Source organism: Aspergillus melleus (genome assembly GCF_016097325.1).
Source record: "Aspergillus melleus strain CBS 546.65 chromosome Unknown contig6, whole genome shotgun sequence".
NCBI classification, from domain to species: Eukaryota; Fungi; Ascomycota; class Eurotiomycetes; order Eurotiales; family Aspergillaceae; genus Aspergillus; species Aspergillus melleus.
In genome coordinates, this window is record NW_025763375.1 from 884,627 (window position 1) to 900,236 (window position 15,610).

At 49.2% G+C, this 15,610-nt stretch overlaps 8 protein-coding genes across 8 annotated transcripts; 7 read left to right on the forward strand and 1 right to left on the reverse strand.

Annotated features, from left to right (window-relative positions):
- Window positions 1-213: 213 nt before the first annotated feature.
- On the forward strand, window positions 214-537 carry LDX57_010074 (uncharacterized protein; the record flags this gene model as incomplete). The annotated part of the gene is made up of 2 exons (XM_046091819.1): window positions 214-285; window positions 334-537. 2 exons carry the CDS (start codon window positions 214-216, stop codon window positions 535-537), a joined length of 276 nt encoding a protein of 91 aa, XP_045947796.1.
- A 199-nt stretch (window positions 538-736) lies between these two features.
- LDX57_010075 (uncharacterized protein) lies at window positions 737-1,816 on the forward strand (the record flags this gene model as incomplete). Its single annotated transcript, XM_046091820.1, has 2 exons — window positions 737-941; window positions 1,299-1,816. The coding sequence occupies 2 exons, from the start codon at window positions 737-739 to the stop codon at window positions 1,814-1,816; spliced, it is 723 nt and encodes a 240-aa protein (XP_045947797.1).
- A 3,684-nt stretch (window positions 1,817-5,500) lies between these two features.
- LDX57_010076 (uncharacterized protein) lies at window positions 5,501-6,196 on the forward strand (the record flags this gene model as incomplete). Its single annotated transcript, XM_046091821.1, has 1 exon — window positions 5,501-6,196. One exon carries the CDS (start codon window positions 5,501-5,503, stop codon window positions 6,194-6,196), a length of 696 nt encoding a protein of 231 aa, XP_045947798.1.
- Window positions 6,197-7,264: 1,068 nt separating this feature from the next.
- Window positions 7,265-7,548, forward strand: LDX57_010077 (uncharacterized protein; the record flags this gene model as incomplete). The annotated part of the gene is made up of 2 exons (XM_046091822.1): window positions 7,265-7,423; window positions 7,483-7,548. The coding sequence occupies 2 exons, from the start codon at window positions 7,265-7,267 to the stop codon at window positions 7,546-7,548; spliced, it is 225 nt and encodes a 74-aa protein (XP_045947799.1).
- Window positions 7,549-7,587: 39 nt separating this feature from the next.
- LDX57_010078 (uncharacterized protein) lies at window positions 7,588-8,296 on the forward strand (the record flags this gene model as incomplete). The annotated part of the gene is made up of 2 exons (XM_046091823.1): window positions 7,588-7,805; window positions 7,861-8,296. The coding sequence occupies 2 exons, from the start codon at window positions 7,588-7,590 to the stop codon at window positions 8,294-8,296; spliced, it is 654 nt and encodes a 217-aa protein (XP_045947800.1).
- A 46-nt stretch (window positions 8,297-8,342) lies between these two features.
- LDX57_010079 (uncharacterized protein) lies at window positions 8,343-9,029 on the forward strand (the record flags this gene model as incomplete). Its single annotated transcript, XM_046091824.1, has 1 exon — window positions 8,343-9,029. The coding sequence occupies one exon, from the start codon at window positions 8,343-8,345 to the stop codon at window positions 9,027-9,029; it is 687 nt and encodes a 228-aa protein (XP_045947801.1).
- A 358-nt stretch (window positions 9,030-9,387) lies between these two features.
- Window positions 9,388-11,526, reverse strand: LDX57_010080 (uncharacterized protein; the record flags this gene model as incomplete). The annotated part of the gene is made up of 1 exon (XM_046091825.1): window positions 9,388-11,526. The coding sequence occupies one exon, from the start codon at window positions 11,524-11,526 to the stop codon at window positions 9,388-9,390; it is 2,139 nt and encodes a 712-aa protein (XP_045947802.1).
- Window positions 11,527-11,704: 178 nt separating this feature from the next.
- On the forward strand, window positions 11,705-11,989 carry LDX57_010081 (uncharacterized protein; the record flags this gene model as incomplete). Its single annotated transcript, XM_046091826.1, has 1 exon — window positions 11,705-11,989. The coding sequence occupies one exon, from the start codon at window positions 11,705-11,707 to the stop codon at window positions 11,987-11,989; it is 285 nt and encodes a 94-aa protein (XP_045947803.1).
- Window positions 11,990-15,610: the final 3,621 nt, after the last annotated feature.

A 15,610-nucleotide genomic window follows, 5' to 3' on the forward strand; every position in this document is an offset into this window, starting at 1 on the left:
GCTAATTGACTGCGGCAATTGCCTATCATTTCAGCCGAACAACCGACTCCCCAGAAAGTTCAACGTTTGATTGTGGCAACCGCCTACACCGGTTACACACCCCTCTCTCCCCCCTAAGAAGTTATTTGAAAAGTAAGAAACTACTGCGGCAGCTATTTGCCTTCCATGATCATAATCACCGTTGCTCCCTACACTGAGCTCCTTACCTCCGAAATGTCGTCCTCTAGAAGCGAAGGCCCCCTGGATGTGCCCAATCAAGGCAGTGGTGACTTGAGCAATGCTAAGGTTTGTAAAGTCTATCCCTTTATTTCTCTCTGCTAACTTGAGCAATAGAAACCACAAGAGAGCACCCAGTTTATCGAGGGATGTTTAGGAGAGCATATTGAGCTTCTCAAACGGGTTGATGGTTCTCGCTTAATGATCAGCGAGCAACTCAATAATCTGTCAAAAAGAATCGAGGATCTTGGAGTCTTAAATCAAGAACTGGAACGTCATATTCAACAAATGTCAAAAATTGTGGGCAAAGGCAGAAATTGAACTTGTTGGCAGGCCTTCGTACTTTGTGCATATACGACTTTCTTGCTAGGTTGCTGTGGAAAACAGCTTGGGCTGTGATTGTACACACTGACATTATTACATATGTCAATTTATTTATATTTTCCGTACAGTGTATAAATTCCTATCTTCCCCCCACCTCCCTTGTTGTAATTCTTCCGAGAGAAAGGAAAGTACCATCATGACTGCTTGTGACCATATTGTGTGTCTTCGCCACGTAGAAAACGAACGGACAGGAGAGATTGTGCTTGAGGATACGGGTCGATTCTGGCGCGTGGTTCAAGAACTGCCAAAGCCATCACTTCAAACGCCTCAGCTGGCGCTATTCATCGGCACCAATGCCAAAGATAACGCTCTGAAGCATATCTATCCACAGAATAATATTGGTAGGCGGGGGGAAAGAGGAAATATCAACCTTCATCTTGAAACGAAATCGATAAATCACGAAACACCAGTGTTTTTTGCGGAAAGCAGCCCGTTCGTGAAGAATCCAAGCCAACGCAGCCACGTGCTTTGTCACGAAACATTGTCCTATTCCATACGCTGGAAGGCGGACCTATATGCTGTTATCGATATCCTCTACGCAAGATTGTTGTTTCTTTTTAGTGATGTCATCTGCCTTTTCGCTGATGACTTTTCCAGTGTGGAAGCAGTGCTCCTACGCCTTATGACGTGGGTAGAGATTGGAAGCGCAATGTCACTTCTGCCTGAGTTACGCCCACGACTACTGATTATAGTATCAGAGGATGGCCCGCATGACTCTTTGAAACACGACTTACTCCGGAAAGCGCTCCAATTCCATGCGGTGCAGCTGAATAATGTTTTCTCTGCAGCTCAGACCTTTCAGCTGGCAGGCACGTATTTATCTCCACTGGCTCGGTACCAACGACTCCAACATGAAATTAGAACCCAGACTCAGCAAATGCTGGAACTGAAACAGAAATCTCATATGCTCCTGTCCGCGTATCACCTTGCCTCGTTTTTCGCAAAGGCGGTCGAGAAATTAGCTCAAAGCCGTTCCGGGGAGTTCAACTTCTTCAGTGAATCCCGCAGACGGAACGAAATAGGTACAGACTACCAACGGCATATAGAAACATTCTTGGCGCAGGCCCAGCGTCAGAGGACCTCCTATGATAGCATCGCATCCTTCATCGCGACAAGCATACTAATGGATGCATATCCACCGCGAATGCACCGTCAGTGGCTCCCACGTTTGAGAGACTTGAGTGACCCTGCTGACCCTCCTAGGCTTTCCAATTGAGCATATTTTTACCGTGTTATATCGCGAATCTTGCTATAGGGCGCTGGAGTCGTCTTACAGCAATTTATTCGCACGCCATCTATGCGGAGAGGTTGAACGCCACTGCATTCATCAATTTAGTCGTCTACAGAATGGATTGATATCCTCTAGTAGACTACACTGGGGTAATATAAGACAACTTGATGCCTCCATATCCTCGTACAGGAGTAACACTACCTGCCTCTTTTGTCTCCGCCGGATGCCGGAATACCACCTCAGTTGTGGGCACTGTGTCTGCAATGAATGTATTCTGGCCTTTGGCGCAGCAACCTCAGGCAGGGAAGGTCGGTTTAAGCTGCGGTGCATTCTCGACGATCGAGGTGAAACCACAGTCGACCTTAAACCAAGAACAGCCGGTATTAGGGCCATTGGCATAGATGGGGGAGGTTCTCGGGCTGCCACATCCCTTGAATTCCTGAAAGGATTACAGAGACTGCTTCATAACCAGCCGCTACATGAAATGGTGGACATTGCTACCGGTAGCAGTTCTGGTAATCCTTATATTGTCCTATTAAAAGCCGTTCGCTAATATCATTAGGGGGCCTTATTGCTCTGGCCAAATTTCACTTACATTGGCCGGTCAAACGGTGCACAGAAGTGTTCGAACCGTTCGCCATGCGCTGTTTCAGGCGTTCAAAATCTATATTCGGAGTTATCAGGTCTGCATTTCAATATGCTGTCACAGATGCGATTTATGATGAAGCTCTGATGGAGAACTTGATGAAAGAAACCTATGGGGCGGATGCTATATTTTTTGACTATACACCAGGTATCCTGCCTGGGACCCGAGTCGCAGTTACCGCAATGACACATGGAGGTCTTCGAACAATATTCACCAATTACAATGCCTCAGGTGACATACACCGGGATTCTACCATCAGTCCTCAGACTCCTATTTATCAAGGCCCGAGCTATGTTGCCATCAGACCACAGGAGGTTGAAAGAGAGCCTCTTACATGGCAGGTGTAGGTCATACTTGTGATATCTTTGCAACCTTCTCTAACATTGCTCAGGGCCCGGTCTACTTCAGCCGCTCCAGTGTAAGTCAGGCTCACTACTATGTTGAGTAATGCTAAATTCGATAGGTTTTTCAAGCCAATGAAGCTCAATACAGGAGACTTCTGGGATGGTGCCCTTGGATTTCCGAACCCGACTGAGCTGGCGGGATGGGAGGCACTCAGACTGTGGCCCGGGGGCACTATCGACGTTGCTATATCAGTGGGAACGGGAGAAGAACCAAGACAACCTAAACTTGCCAATTCACTTTCTCGCCTTCTAAGTGCTTTTAACATCTTTTTGGATGGACAGCACCAATTTTTGAATATAAAGAGAACCACATCAGATCAAGACACATTGCGACTGAATTCGCAGTTGGCTCGACCCATCCGGCTCGACAATGCTGACAGTATTGAGGAGCAGAAGCATTACGTGCAGTGCAACCCACAGATCTGCCAGGATCTGGTTGGGGCCGCAACTGCACTCCTAACCTCAAGTTTTTATTTTCAATTGGATCGCCCTGTGTTTTATAACTTGGGAATCTATTACTGCCAGGGTTCCATCCACTGCCGTGGGGACTATCGCCGGGTCGCAGATGCACTCACGGAGCTCTACTCCTCACAAATAGAGTTCTTAACACAGACTGAGGTCCTTACGAAATGTGAACTGGGTCAGGATATTTGTTCCGTATGCCATCGTTACCAGAAACATGTGTCTTTTTCCGTCCGACACCCATCAGACCTTATCACGATCTCTATTCGTATAGGCAATAAAGTCACTCGGAAGATCAGCGGATTTCCCCAAAACATATCCTGGTTCCAGCAGCAACAAGGATTTGATGACCATTTTGGCTCTTCCAGTCATGATATTCCAGGAGAAATTCGCTGCATCAGTTGTGCTCAGCCGAATAACTTTGGCGCGCAGAAACGAAAAGGAACCCACTCCCTATTCAGGTATGCCAAACGGATGAAATGCTAGACGCAGACCCTGTCGCCCAACTAAGAAACCCGTTTTTCGCACTCCAGGTCCCAGAGCATTTCAGAAGGGATATTTTATTTGTGATATGTGAGTTCTCGCGCCAAACGGATGTTTCGCCAAGAATGTCTGTGATCTAGGTGGGCTGCAAACCCAAGACCTATAAGTTTATATTTTGGTTTTAATGGTAGAAGCTGTCGAAATGTTAATTTGTACCGATTCTACTGGAAGGAGGTAGTGTGGCTTTTTAGAATTGATCAAAAACGTATTGATAGTTGCAATCCTTTGTGTAAAGACCACAACAAAGCCAGCCTCATGTCAAGCCCGGGATCTATCTAAGCCACGCTGACCTCGTGTTAACATTGTTGTATTCAAACCACCTGACTAGCTAGCGGCGCAATCACACGTGCCTTGTATGACGCAACCCCGCTTGCCCCTCACCTGGATTTTGTTCCATCTTTCGTTATTCCATCTATTCTAGGTCGGTAACGCTACATGAATTTATATTCAATGCTCATTTTCTGCATTCCTTTCGATCTCATAGGAAACGCTAGTGCCCAGAAACTGGAAATACGGCGCCATCTCAAATCTCTACATCAAGAGAACGGAAATGTCCATCAACCAAATCTGTCCTTCAGTCGATGTTGTTTGCTGGAACGAGACTGATCTCTGGATTCATTGCCCTTACTGCGAAGAGCTGCATCGCCATGGGTTCGTGTCGTATGAAAGTGCGTCCCGGGTACCCCATTGTGGCCTCCCCCGCCCTTCATATCAGTATAACTTTCCTGTGGCCTACGAGATCGATAAAGCGAAAGCACGTTTTATCAATACCCACACACTTCAATATTTGGAAGAAGATCCTGAGAATGCGGTGTCATTGTCTGGTGAATTTTCCAACATCACCCAATCAAGCACATCAAGCAGGCCTCGACAGTCTGAGTTTTCCTTTGATGATTCCACAGAGACGATTACTATTCCGCTTCCGCTAAAAGGTGAAGAGCCTTTTAAAGAGCGACGTATTCTCTTCGCTATATCATATTGTGTCTGCGGCAATGTACACGGAATGATGCGGTACCTGGAAAAATCATCTGACAAGTTAATTTTCCTGCACGGGAAAGATCACGACGGAGATACGTGTCTTATTATGGCTTCTCGAGAGAAAAGCTCGTCCATGGTCTCCCTTCTTCTCGATCATGGCGCTGAGATAAATGCCACGAATAAAAACGGTAGAACTGCACTCATGGAGGCATCCCTTTGGGGAAGGCTGGAAACCGCAAAGATACTCCTTTCTAGAGGTGCTGACCGATCCTTGAGCGACAACAAGAATCAAAGAGCTCTTGATCTTGCCCAATCAACTCGAAAGAACCAGAAAGAGCGGCACTTAACGGCGGGTGGGATTTGGGGCGATCCATCTATGGAGCCCATTCACAAGGAAGATGTTTTCAACCGAGATAATGACCGACGGGAGATTGCGCGAATTCTCGGGGAGAGAAAAGAATATATCAGAACAGACCACCAACCGCAAGTGTCCGAAGCAGCTTATCATTCTTTCAGGAGATCCTCTGATGGTCTGTCAATCACTCATTGTGGCCCAATTAGAGAATTCCCATATCCAAACGCAGCAAAACTATAGCTATACTGGAAAGGGGCAAACTCTTCCCGGCCATAGCAGCTATGAGCGGGTGGGGCCATTCGGAATGCCCTTCTACTAGAGTAAGTGGCAAAGACTGGACAAAACGAGTGCTGAACATAGCCGACATCGTTGGCCATACCTTGTCTGCCGACTCAGAAAAGGACCAGGGAATTAAAGGCCAGTTTCACGCTTCTCACGCTGAGAAGCAGTTGATTGCCTATTTCCTCGACCGGCATGTCTTTCTACCAGAAGATAAGATCCCCGACCCGCGCTTTGACGAAAAAATCGCGCACTTAAAACGTGAAATGGAAGATATGGCCTCTCAGTACCCAATCATTCAACAGCTCTACCGGCTTCAAGAGCAAAAAGAGCAGCTGGAATATGAGCTTTTCGACAAAGATGATCGATTGCTTGGAGAGGAATACGACAACGAATTGGTCAAATGCCTGAAAACGCAGATTGCACGTCTCAGTGAAATAATTGCCTCCCTCGAAACGCGTTCTGAAGTGGAGCGGATCAGGGCTCGAGAACGTCAGATCCAAGTATGTAAACATGAAAAAGCTGTCCATGGCCGCCTCAACCGCATATCGAATATGGCGCAAAAGGACACTTTGAGGCGGGCAGCTAAATTGATAAGCGCGCCTAAATATGAAATTTGTACAGACTGTTTGCTGTTCAAGGACAACGTCAACCGCATCTTCGGCCTTTCGCTCGAGCTTCATGAGTGCACCCAGTGATTTCTAGCGGGATTCGTTATTCTGGATATCCAAAAAGATAGTCTAAAAGAAACACTTGTAGACTAAGGATAAGCGAAGGATTAAAGTTACTCTTAGGAACTTACATATTCTTCGCACCTAGTCACTGTTTAGTGAATTTAAAGATAAATTTATTAATAATACGATAGGGACCCGCTTGAAGGCCGTGGAGCAAGTTAACTCCTAACGATGTGACGGTTAGCCGGGCGCCATTTTCGGCCTCGCTCGACGCCGTTTTACGAGTCTCTCTCACCAGCTCCCGCCTTGGCATCACGTGTGACAATGCCCACGGTTTTCCGTGCCTGACGCTAGTGCGGCAGCTGCTGAGCATGTTCAGCTTCGCTGAGGGACCCAGGTCCTGTCGCTGAGGGGAGCCGTTTTTGGCTTACCTCAGGACCATCATGTGTTCTCTGCTTCGAAATCCTATTTTACCATGCCGACCGTCACGTCTAATCCCTCCATCCTCCCTCTGACATCACCCATCGTTTTCCATCCGATGCCCTACTCTCCTCGTCGCCGTAGACCGCGACATCCTTCGTTTCATCCATTTAGTCGGCTTTTCGTTTTCGGTCTTCTGTCTCAACGATGACGCTTCACGCCCGACCGGCGGGACCTCAGGAGAGTAAGGATCAGATCGAGAGCGATTCCAACTCCGACGCAGCGAGATATTCTCGGACAACGACTCTAATAATGACTCCAACAGCGACCTGGAAGACAGCGAGGAGTCCGATGACGATGATGGGGAGGATGAGGAGTCCTTCAACGACGAGGGCGAGCTGCCTCCAGAGCACTATCTGGCTGAAGCAGAGAACCTAGATGTCTCTTAGCTCCGGCAGAAGCGGTACAGCGATGTCACGCAGGAGAAGTTAGACGAGACCCGTGTCTACTGGGATAGGTAGGGAAAGTATTCTCTCTTGGGGCCACCGTTCCGTGGAGACTAACTGGCATTTCCGCGATAGGTACTGTCGACATATCGATCGGGATTCAAACCAGCAGTGACAGTGGATCTCGGACTCAGAGAAGACGGTCCGGTTCCTCTATAGGTTCCTCATGTGGCGGTGCGACATTCAACGCGGTAAAAAAGGGCGACATTGCCCGGGGATTAAATACAAAAGCTCGCTGGAGTCATTCTGGAAGTGGTGGCATCTGGTCTTGAAGCAGGGGACCGCAACAGGGTTGAGTAAGGAGATCCAGGTGAAGGTGCAAGATGTGAGCCGATGAGACCTGCTCATTTCTGTCCAATATGATGGACTGACCTCTGGCTACAGCTCATTGCCATTGTGGCCGAGCAGAAAGGCTTAGAATTCACGCGGCGAGCGAAGAAGAATATGTAAATTGAGGATATCGCCGAGTTTGCACGGGTCCTCTTGACCATGACTGAAATGACATTTGAGTGTGGGTGGCAACGGATTCAGCTTCTCTTCTTCTGCCAGCTTGCCGCCCTCACGGCGAGTCGACCAGGGGCGCTTCTCGGCCTTCGCTACCGCGACATCTCACTGACCCTTATTCGAGATCCGGAGGGAGGGCGACCCCACCTGTTCATTTTCCTAAAGCCGGAATTCACTAAGAAGTTTCTTGGGAAGAAGGCTCCGTACGTGCTGGCAATGGAGTCCACCGAAGCAGTTCACTGATCAATTCTTGGGCAGGAACGAGTTTAAAATCCCCGAAATCATTTTCGATTCGACTCTAGTCCTTAGTCCGCATGTGTGTCTACTCGGCATGCTCTTTTACATTAAAGGCTTCAAGTCCATCACGGCCACAGGACCAGTACTAGACAGCCCGGAAAAGCTCTACAGCCTCGAAGTACTCGATGGCTTAGGACAGCAGGAACTGAAACTGAAGAACGAACTGCTGGACAAATACATATTCTGCCCAACAGTTCGAGAAACCACAGGGTTCCGAATCGCGGTGGAGAAGAAATTGCTGGCGTCAACAGTGACTTCCCGGATGCGCCGTGCGGGCCAGATCACCGGCTTCGAACAGGTGACGAAGCCGTACCTCCTTCGGTATGCAGGAGCGAAAGCTTTCAATAGCAGTGGTGCGTATCTGTCTATTGCTCTCCTCCAGGCAGAGCTAACATAGCGAATAGGGGAAGTTACAGATGCGCTACAGAACGCCATGCTACAGCATGCCGACATTCGCACGTTCATTCGACATTACGAGGTTGACGTTGATGTTGACGTCCAAGGCATCGTGCGCAAGACGGGCTCAAACCCCTCTTGTGCGGTTCGCTTGTTCCCTAAGCGCCTCTATCGATCCCGATCGGCCCTTTTGGCTTTCCGCGGAAGAGTCGAAGTCTCTCAACCAGCTCCCGGCGGTCCGCGAACGACAGAAGACCGTCAACGAGCGGAAGCGAAAATGGGTGGATCGAAAGACGAAGCTGGATCGCATTACCCAGGCCTGTCAAGCTTCGTTTGGTTACCTTAACGCCAGCGCTCTCACTGGTCGTCACCGTCAGCTCCAAGAGAAGCTGAAACACCTCCAGGATCGGACCCTGGAAGCCAAGCGGAAGTATAACGCATCTATTCGTGAACTACGCAACGAGAAGCAACGACAACGGAATCGACGCATCCGAGAGAACCTGGAACGGTACAAGAACGAGCAGCCGGTGATCGACCTGGAACAGCAGCTGGCTGGGAAGTTGGTAGATGCGAAAGTGATGGGCGCTCTCGAGCGGAAGGGGTTCATGCCCCCACAGCAGATGCTGATGATTGACGCGATCCTCTCACTGCCGGGGACAACTCTGGAGGCGGAGTATGAGCGCCGGATCGAAGCGATCAATGTTCGAGGATGTTCAATATTCCCCGGGTATTGATATGGACCGAGCTTAACATCGCGCGCCATATTTGTTATTTTTAAAGAGGGATGGTGTGACCTTGGTGTTCTTTGGCTCATTGTTTCCAATCTCGCTCACTTTGTGAAGCCGCTGAAGCAGCTAGCGCCTTCAGCGCAAACCTTGGCTAGGTTTCAGTAGCAATTATTGGCTTGCAGCTTGCTTTGGTGCCCACTTCAGCTCCTCAGTCATGCAAGTGCTGTGTCATTGAGCCCCATGGCCGATATACTCACTGTGAGCGAGCACTCGGTAGATAATTAACTAGGTTATATACAGGAGGCTATGTGTAGAGCAGGTTCACCACATCGCTCATGTGTTCAAGTCCCAGCTCCAGTTCTATTTACACCACACGCACCCGCTTCGAGTGACGTTCATCAGGACCACGCCGTAATCGTTTGAGAGCACCTGACCGTTTGTGCAGCGATCGACAGTCCAAGGTGCACCGATGGAAGTCAATGATGAGGGCTCGCTCGAGCTCAGGATTCCACAAGATGTTATCCGGACGAAGATCCTGATGAACAACGCCGAAAGAGCGGATCTCCTTCACCGACCGATAAATCGCTCGTTGGATGGCCTTGTCCAGAGGATCATGGCCCACGCTCTCACCACCCCAGCCCATCAGAAGCATATGACGGATCCTTCCCGCGCCATGGAGGAAGTAGGTTTGGCCTAAATTGATCGCCCCGAGGAAGACGGGAACAGCCGATCCTTGCGCACGCTGGAGAACCCGGTAGACGTCTGCTTCACGCGAGACCTCCCCCCAGAGTCTCGATGTAGTCCCCTTCCCCACAATAGTATATCCAAAGGTGGCACACGTGATTTTGAATGGTGCACCGGAGGACCCACATGAGCCGATAGGAGTGCAGTTATGATCCAGATCCTGATCGAGCTGCGCCTTGAGCTTCTTCACTAAGTCAGCTGCACCAATCGGATGGCAGTTTGCCCTTCCCCCAAGCATATGGAGCTCCGTGTTGGGGCACGTAGGGTCAAGCGTGCCGCCTTGCTGTAACCCGAGAAGACACTTCTGTGTGCAATATGGAGCATCATGGGAGCAAGATTGCCCGCTTTGGTTCCCTTGGCGATCTGCTCGCGGTGCAGACCGTTGGGTTGGAGGGGACGAAGTGACCTGGCTGAACCCGCGCTTCCGTCCTGCAGATGCGGTCGGGTCGGCCTCGGAATCCGAAGAACTCTCGTGGTGATACGGACCGGATAGTGGCGCGCAGCTAGCGGCTGCTCGGGTGGTCACCCGAGGGCCGCTGGTGATGGGAGACGAGGACGTGAGGTACTCAGAGGTGGACTGCTCAGGACTAGTGGATTCGGAGTTAGCATCGTCCAGGTCCCGCGGTAATTCCACTACTACGATCTGGGCGCGATCGCTATCATAACTCGTTTGCCATATCGGTAGTGTGGGTTTGACAGCATTCCGCCATGCCTGGTCACGAAGAGGAGCACGAAAACTCATCAAACAGAGGCACAGGGTCCTCTCAATTCGAGTCCTGGGAATTCCAGGCCCTGCACTACCGGCCGTCCCGTACATACCCGGATCCCCCAGGTGGTAATAAAGGGTCGCCGGGTCGTCGTAAGGCACCCAGAGCTGCACGTCCATCAAGCCGTTCGTCAAATATGAATACTCCAGACCCTCTTGAATCATCACGTGAAATTCTTGGACGATGACTGATCCGACGAGCCGTTCGGCGTGATATCTTGATTTCTCTGGCTCCTCCGCCGGAACAAGATCAGGTTGGACCACTTCTCGCCAAAAATCCATCGGTCGGAGTCCCAACCGTAGGTTCGCAGCGGAGAGTTTGTGGGGGGGCTTGTACTCGACCGTGGTGAGCAAGGTACGTCGGTTACCGTCCGCATAATAGATGCAGAATTGATCCGGTCTCGAAGGCCTCGTGGTCGATGGTTGGCTAGCATCGACTTCTTCATCTTCGTCCAGAGCATTTGGATGATTATCGAACCATAACCCATCGCCTAACCGGAACTCCTCGCGAGCCTCTGGTATTTTGCACAACTCAGCGACGATATCGTGCACATGGTCTTCAACGGCGAGTCGTTCGTAGGTCTCGAGGTCCTGTTCGCTGCTAACGGGCCGGCGTGCAAATCGTCGGCCGTGGTCTTCCAACGCAACCAGTGACGTAAATAACTGTCGTGCATCCCCTTCGGTCGGCTGCAGGTAGCGGCAGACAGATTCGTAAATTTCCCGCTGTATATCCTCACAGTCAGTCCATGGTACCAGCCGTATAGGACATCGTTTTCCGATAGGAGCGGGAATTTTGCCTGTGGTGGAGCGAGACGGTGTTTGGGCTCGGAGTGGCCTCCAAAGGAGATCGTGGCAATGTCGGATGAACTCTGGGAAGGTTGTCGGTCGGGTGCGCTCCCTCTCTTGCCTCTCCCGTTCCTCTGCCTGCCGTCTCAGCGCGGCTTCCTTGAGGAAAAGCGCCTTGTAGTCCGGGGAGCTGTTTTCACTCATCATTAATGTGAATAAGGAAGGGAAAAGACGGACAACTCCGATGCGACGGCGGTGGTGAGACTCCTCCCTGTCGTCAGTGTCAGCTGGGCGGCATCTCGGTGAAAGTATTTATCCGTAAAATGCAAGCCCGTTTCGTGCTTGCGGGTGGAGATATCGTCGCCACCGGATGGACTCTCCCAGCATGCTCCATGGCTTCTTCGGGGACGATTGGAAGGCAGGTGTCGGTCTGCTTCACGAACAGGAGCGTCATAAATACCTCTTCGCCGCCAAGAGTGGCGGTTGGGCCGCAACCAAAAAGAACTACGTGTCGCCGCTGGAGACGATTCCTTTCCTTAGTCCGCTGCAAGTTTCACTCGATTCCGAGATTGAAGCGGCCGAAGGGTGTTGGAGTGAATGGCTGGTTATGGAAGATTGGATGATAGGATCACGGGCACCTGACGTACTTCGAGATTATTTCGCAGAATGACGGCCTCAAAGCCCAGGGTGACCTTGGCTGCTCCACAGGTTGGTTATATTCCAGTGCACGACGCAACCTGGTGAGGATCTGCTATGAGGTAGTTGATGCTTGAGACAATCTTAAAGATAGGAACGTATACGCGTACCGGAGATCCATACTTCCAAATGGGATATACGTGTCTAGGCATAAGGGAGAATATGATAGCGTAGGTACAGAATATGGCCTACGCTCTCTGATCCAAAAAAAAATAAGCATCTAGATCCGGTCGCATGGCGATAAACTCTGGACCGGCGTCTTGCGGGTGGAAAACGCGTGACTCTAATTCAGCACTGGCCCGGGATACGGCGAGTACAGGAGAGATTATTATGGAATAGAATAGATCTCGAGATTTGCAACCCTATGACTCCCCATCCTGGGACCCTCTCTACCCTGGGCACGTTCCTTGCCTGAAATTGACCACCCCATGTTGAATTCTATCACAGTATTTACTATCCTGGGATTCGTCCGCTCCCGGAATCGATACTCCCAGGATATGGTGGACGTTGGACCCGTCAGACCCTGTGCGCTAGGCCACACGACCCTTAAGGACTGAAGCCCGCTGTGGAGATATACCTTGGGGTTTAGGTCCCTGGCGGGCCTAGGCATGTGGTCTGACCACCTACGAGGTCGGAGACCTAAGAGCAGAGAGCCGGCGTGGCGTGCCCAGGTACTGACGGCCAGTGTTACAAGGTCGGATGCAGCAACTGCTAATTATCGAACTATCTGGAGAAACATTGAGTTGATATGGAGCGTTATGGAAAGCCCTCTAGCGACAGGGAATCTGGCGAGGAATACCCCTGTCCTGCACCATGTAAAGCATGAAGATCACTACGTTTGTGTTCGGCGTGCTATTGTGCTTCCAAGGAGTGTCTAGATCTGCAGACTCTCTGTGGACTATCTAAGGAACGTATTATAATGAGGTATGACGTCAAGGTCTTTCGTTCTAATGCTGCAGGTAGTCATACTGCGGGAACGACTGCGCCCCGAACACTGCAGTGGTAGGGCTAATTTGTTTATCAATCCTTTATAATATCATTTCTTCTACACTAGCACTATCCTAGGATACTAACGCAGCATATAAAACACATAAGAAATACCGAGAAATACATTGGCCATAGTTGTCCATTTCATTTGCGTTGTTTCCGCTGCCGATCTGAAATTTGTTTCTTGTGACGATGGAGTAGCTGTTGGATAGGTTGAAGTGGTTCCTGCTACCTTACCCGAGGCAGTCAACATTGAAGTTGGTATTTCAGAACTCCTGAATAATTGGCTGGTAGAAAGCTGAAAACGATCACTGCCCATTACAGAGCTGGTCCTTATAGGAGATGGGCTCACAATATATGAGCTAGAAACTGGTTTTGAAGAGGACCAAAACTGAACACTGCTCTTTGAAGATGTAGGCTTTATGCGAGGCAAGCTCATGCGAGTGCTTAAACCCGGCTTCGCAGACGACGAGAACGGGGCACTATGTCTTAATGAGCCAGTTCCGGTAGGAGACGGGCTCAGAACGCCAGAGCTAGGACCTATTTTAGTGGATCGATATTGGTTAAATCCTTGACTTGGTAGGTGTTGTGTATTGAGGATGGACAAAGTGTCCGTAGCACAACTACTAGTGTGCACTGGCCCGCAAAAGAATATGTATGATCTTGCGCTTGTCACAACAAATTCTTTCCCCTCAAGTGGAGTGGGCTTAAGGCTTTCACATAGTGTCTCCGATGCCCATAGTTCGCATGAGGGGCTTTGAATTTCAAACTTGATAACATCCCCAGTATTAACAATTAGTCGATTGGGTTGGAAGCGTGGTTTTTCGTCAGTGGCCTGCACACGGAATGTCTGGCGCGCTGCAAGTGCAGAGGTGACTGGTGTCACTGGAGAGACATTGAAAGCTGTAGCGAAAGACGGTCCAAGAATGATAAACCCAACTATAATAAAAGGATGCATGTTGCCAGGTTGGATGATACTTTGACGTTGCTGGCGGGGTGATCTAGATGAATACTTATATGTGTGGCTCCGGTGATATTGGTAGCATGGCTGCGTACTCCATTGTAGCATTGTAGCATTGTAGCATTGTAACATTGTTGTATTGTAATCTTTACACAGATTATTCGGTCTTTAGGTATATTTGAAGTACATTATGCATATAATTGTATTTTCGCTTTTTTTAATAGGCAGGAACCACAAATGTCTATTTTAAAACTAGTAGAGTAGCGTTGGGTGCGGGATATTTGCCGCCGGGAGCAAGGGAATTGCAAGATAAGTAACAAAGAGGACATTCTAATTCTAGTTACACTGTAACTGCTTATGTAATTCGTCATGAGGTTAGTTATTAACTAACTAGCTAATCTAAAACTGTAGTAAAAACTACTTTTTCTCTCCAAAAAGAAAGGAAAGGAAGGAAGAAGGAAAAGAAAAAGGAACATAAATCTTATTCACAATATGTCCATTTCGGAGAGTTCTAGCACGACAAGAATGCAGGACTATTGTTTAAGATCAGGTCTTTCCCGGAAGAGCCCTGAGATTGTTTAAATGCCTCAGGAAAGCAATACTCCAGAGTGAGCGAATGTATATAGGGAATATCGATAGTGGTACCCTGATTACCGCCAAGGCGAGAGCCCAGAGTATGAATACACACACACACACACACACACACACACAGTGTAGTGCTTAGACAATACTATATTCCCTTTTATGTGTATCGTCTAAGGTGACGCCATATGAAAGAAGTAGATCTGTTTCTAGAGCCGCAAGCTTTTCAGACACGTGGTTGAGGGCTCTGTGGATTTTCCCTCCGGCGTGTTTGGTAGTTGAAGATATTATGATGAATGCATGCCACAGCTTATGCTGATTTGATGCTCGAAGCAAAGCTTCCTGGATCAATTGATATACTTCGCGCGCATCACTGAATACCTGATTCAGGGCCATGTGCGCTTCTTGATGGAAAGCAAGCTCTTGTCGTAGACGCCCGATTTCACGGTGGAGGTCGGGTACCGATGGGGGAGAATCGAGCTTTGACTGCTTTAGATTACTTGACAGCCGTTCTAAGTTCACGGTCCTCCCACCATTCTGTAATATCACGTGATCGAGTGCAGTGGGCTCTGGAGTGTTCATTGTGGACTAGATGAGAAGGAATGGAGATGGATTTGTTATAGTAGGTACAAAACAGCTTTAAATATTCAAACACAATTCATTCCGTAGCTGTGCGGCCGGTCCGCTAGGCGCTCGAGCGGTATTTATTCTACCCTCCTATACCTCGGGACAGGCAATCGGGTTCTAATTTTCTTTCTACCAAATGCTTGGTCTGAGAGTGGCCCCAAAGCCTGGAAGTCATCATTGGTTCTCGTTCGTGGATGTTCCAGAATCTGCCAGTGGTTAGTTCACGATGCACGAATCGCTCTAACAATACTTACATTTCCGAAGACGGGTGTATTATCATGGGTCTTGAAAATGAACTGACGGTTCATGTTGTCTGTCAGGACGACCACTGCGCAAACGTCAAACTCATTGCAGAATTTTCGAAGTTTGCGGAAGACTGTTCTGCGCCGTCGTCCTTCAGCTGATTTGGACATCTGGTTGTTCATAATGAAGAAATGG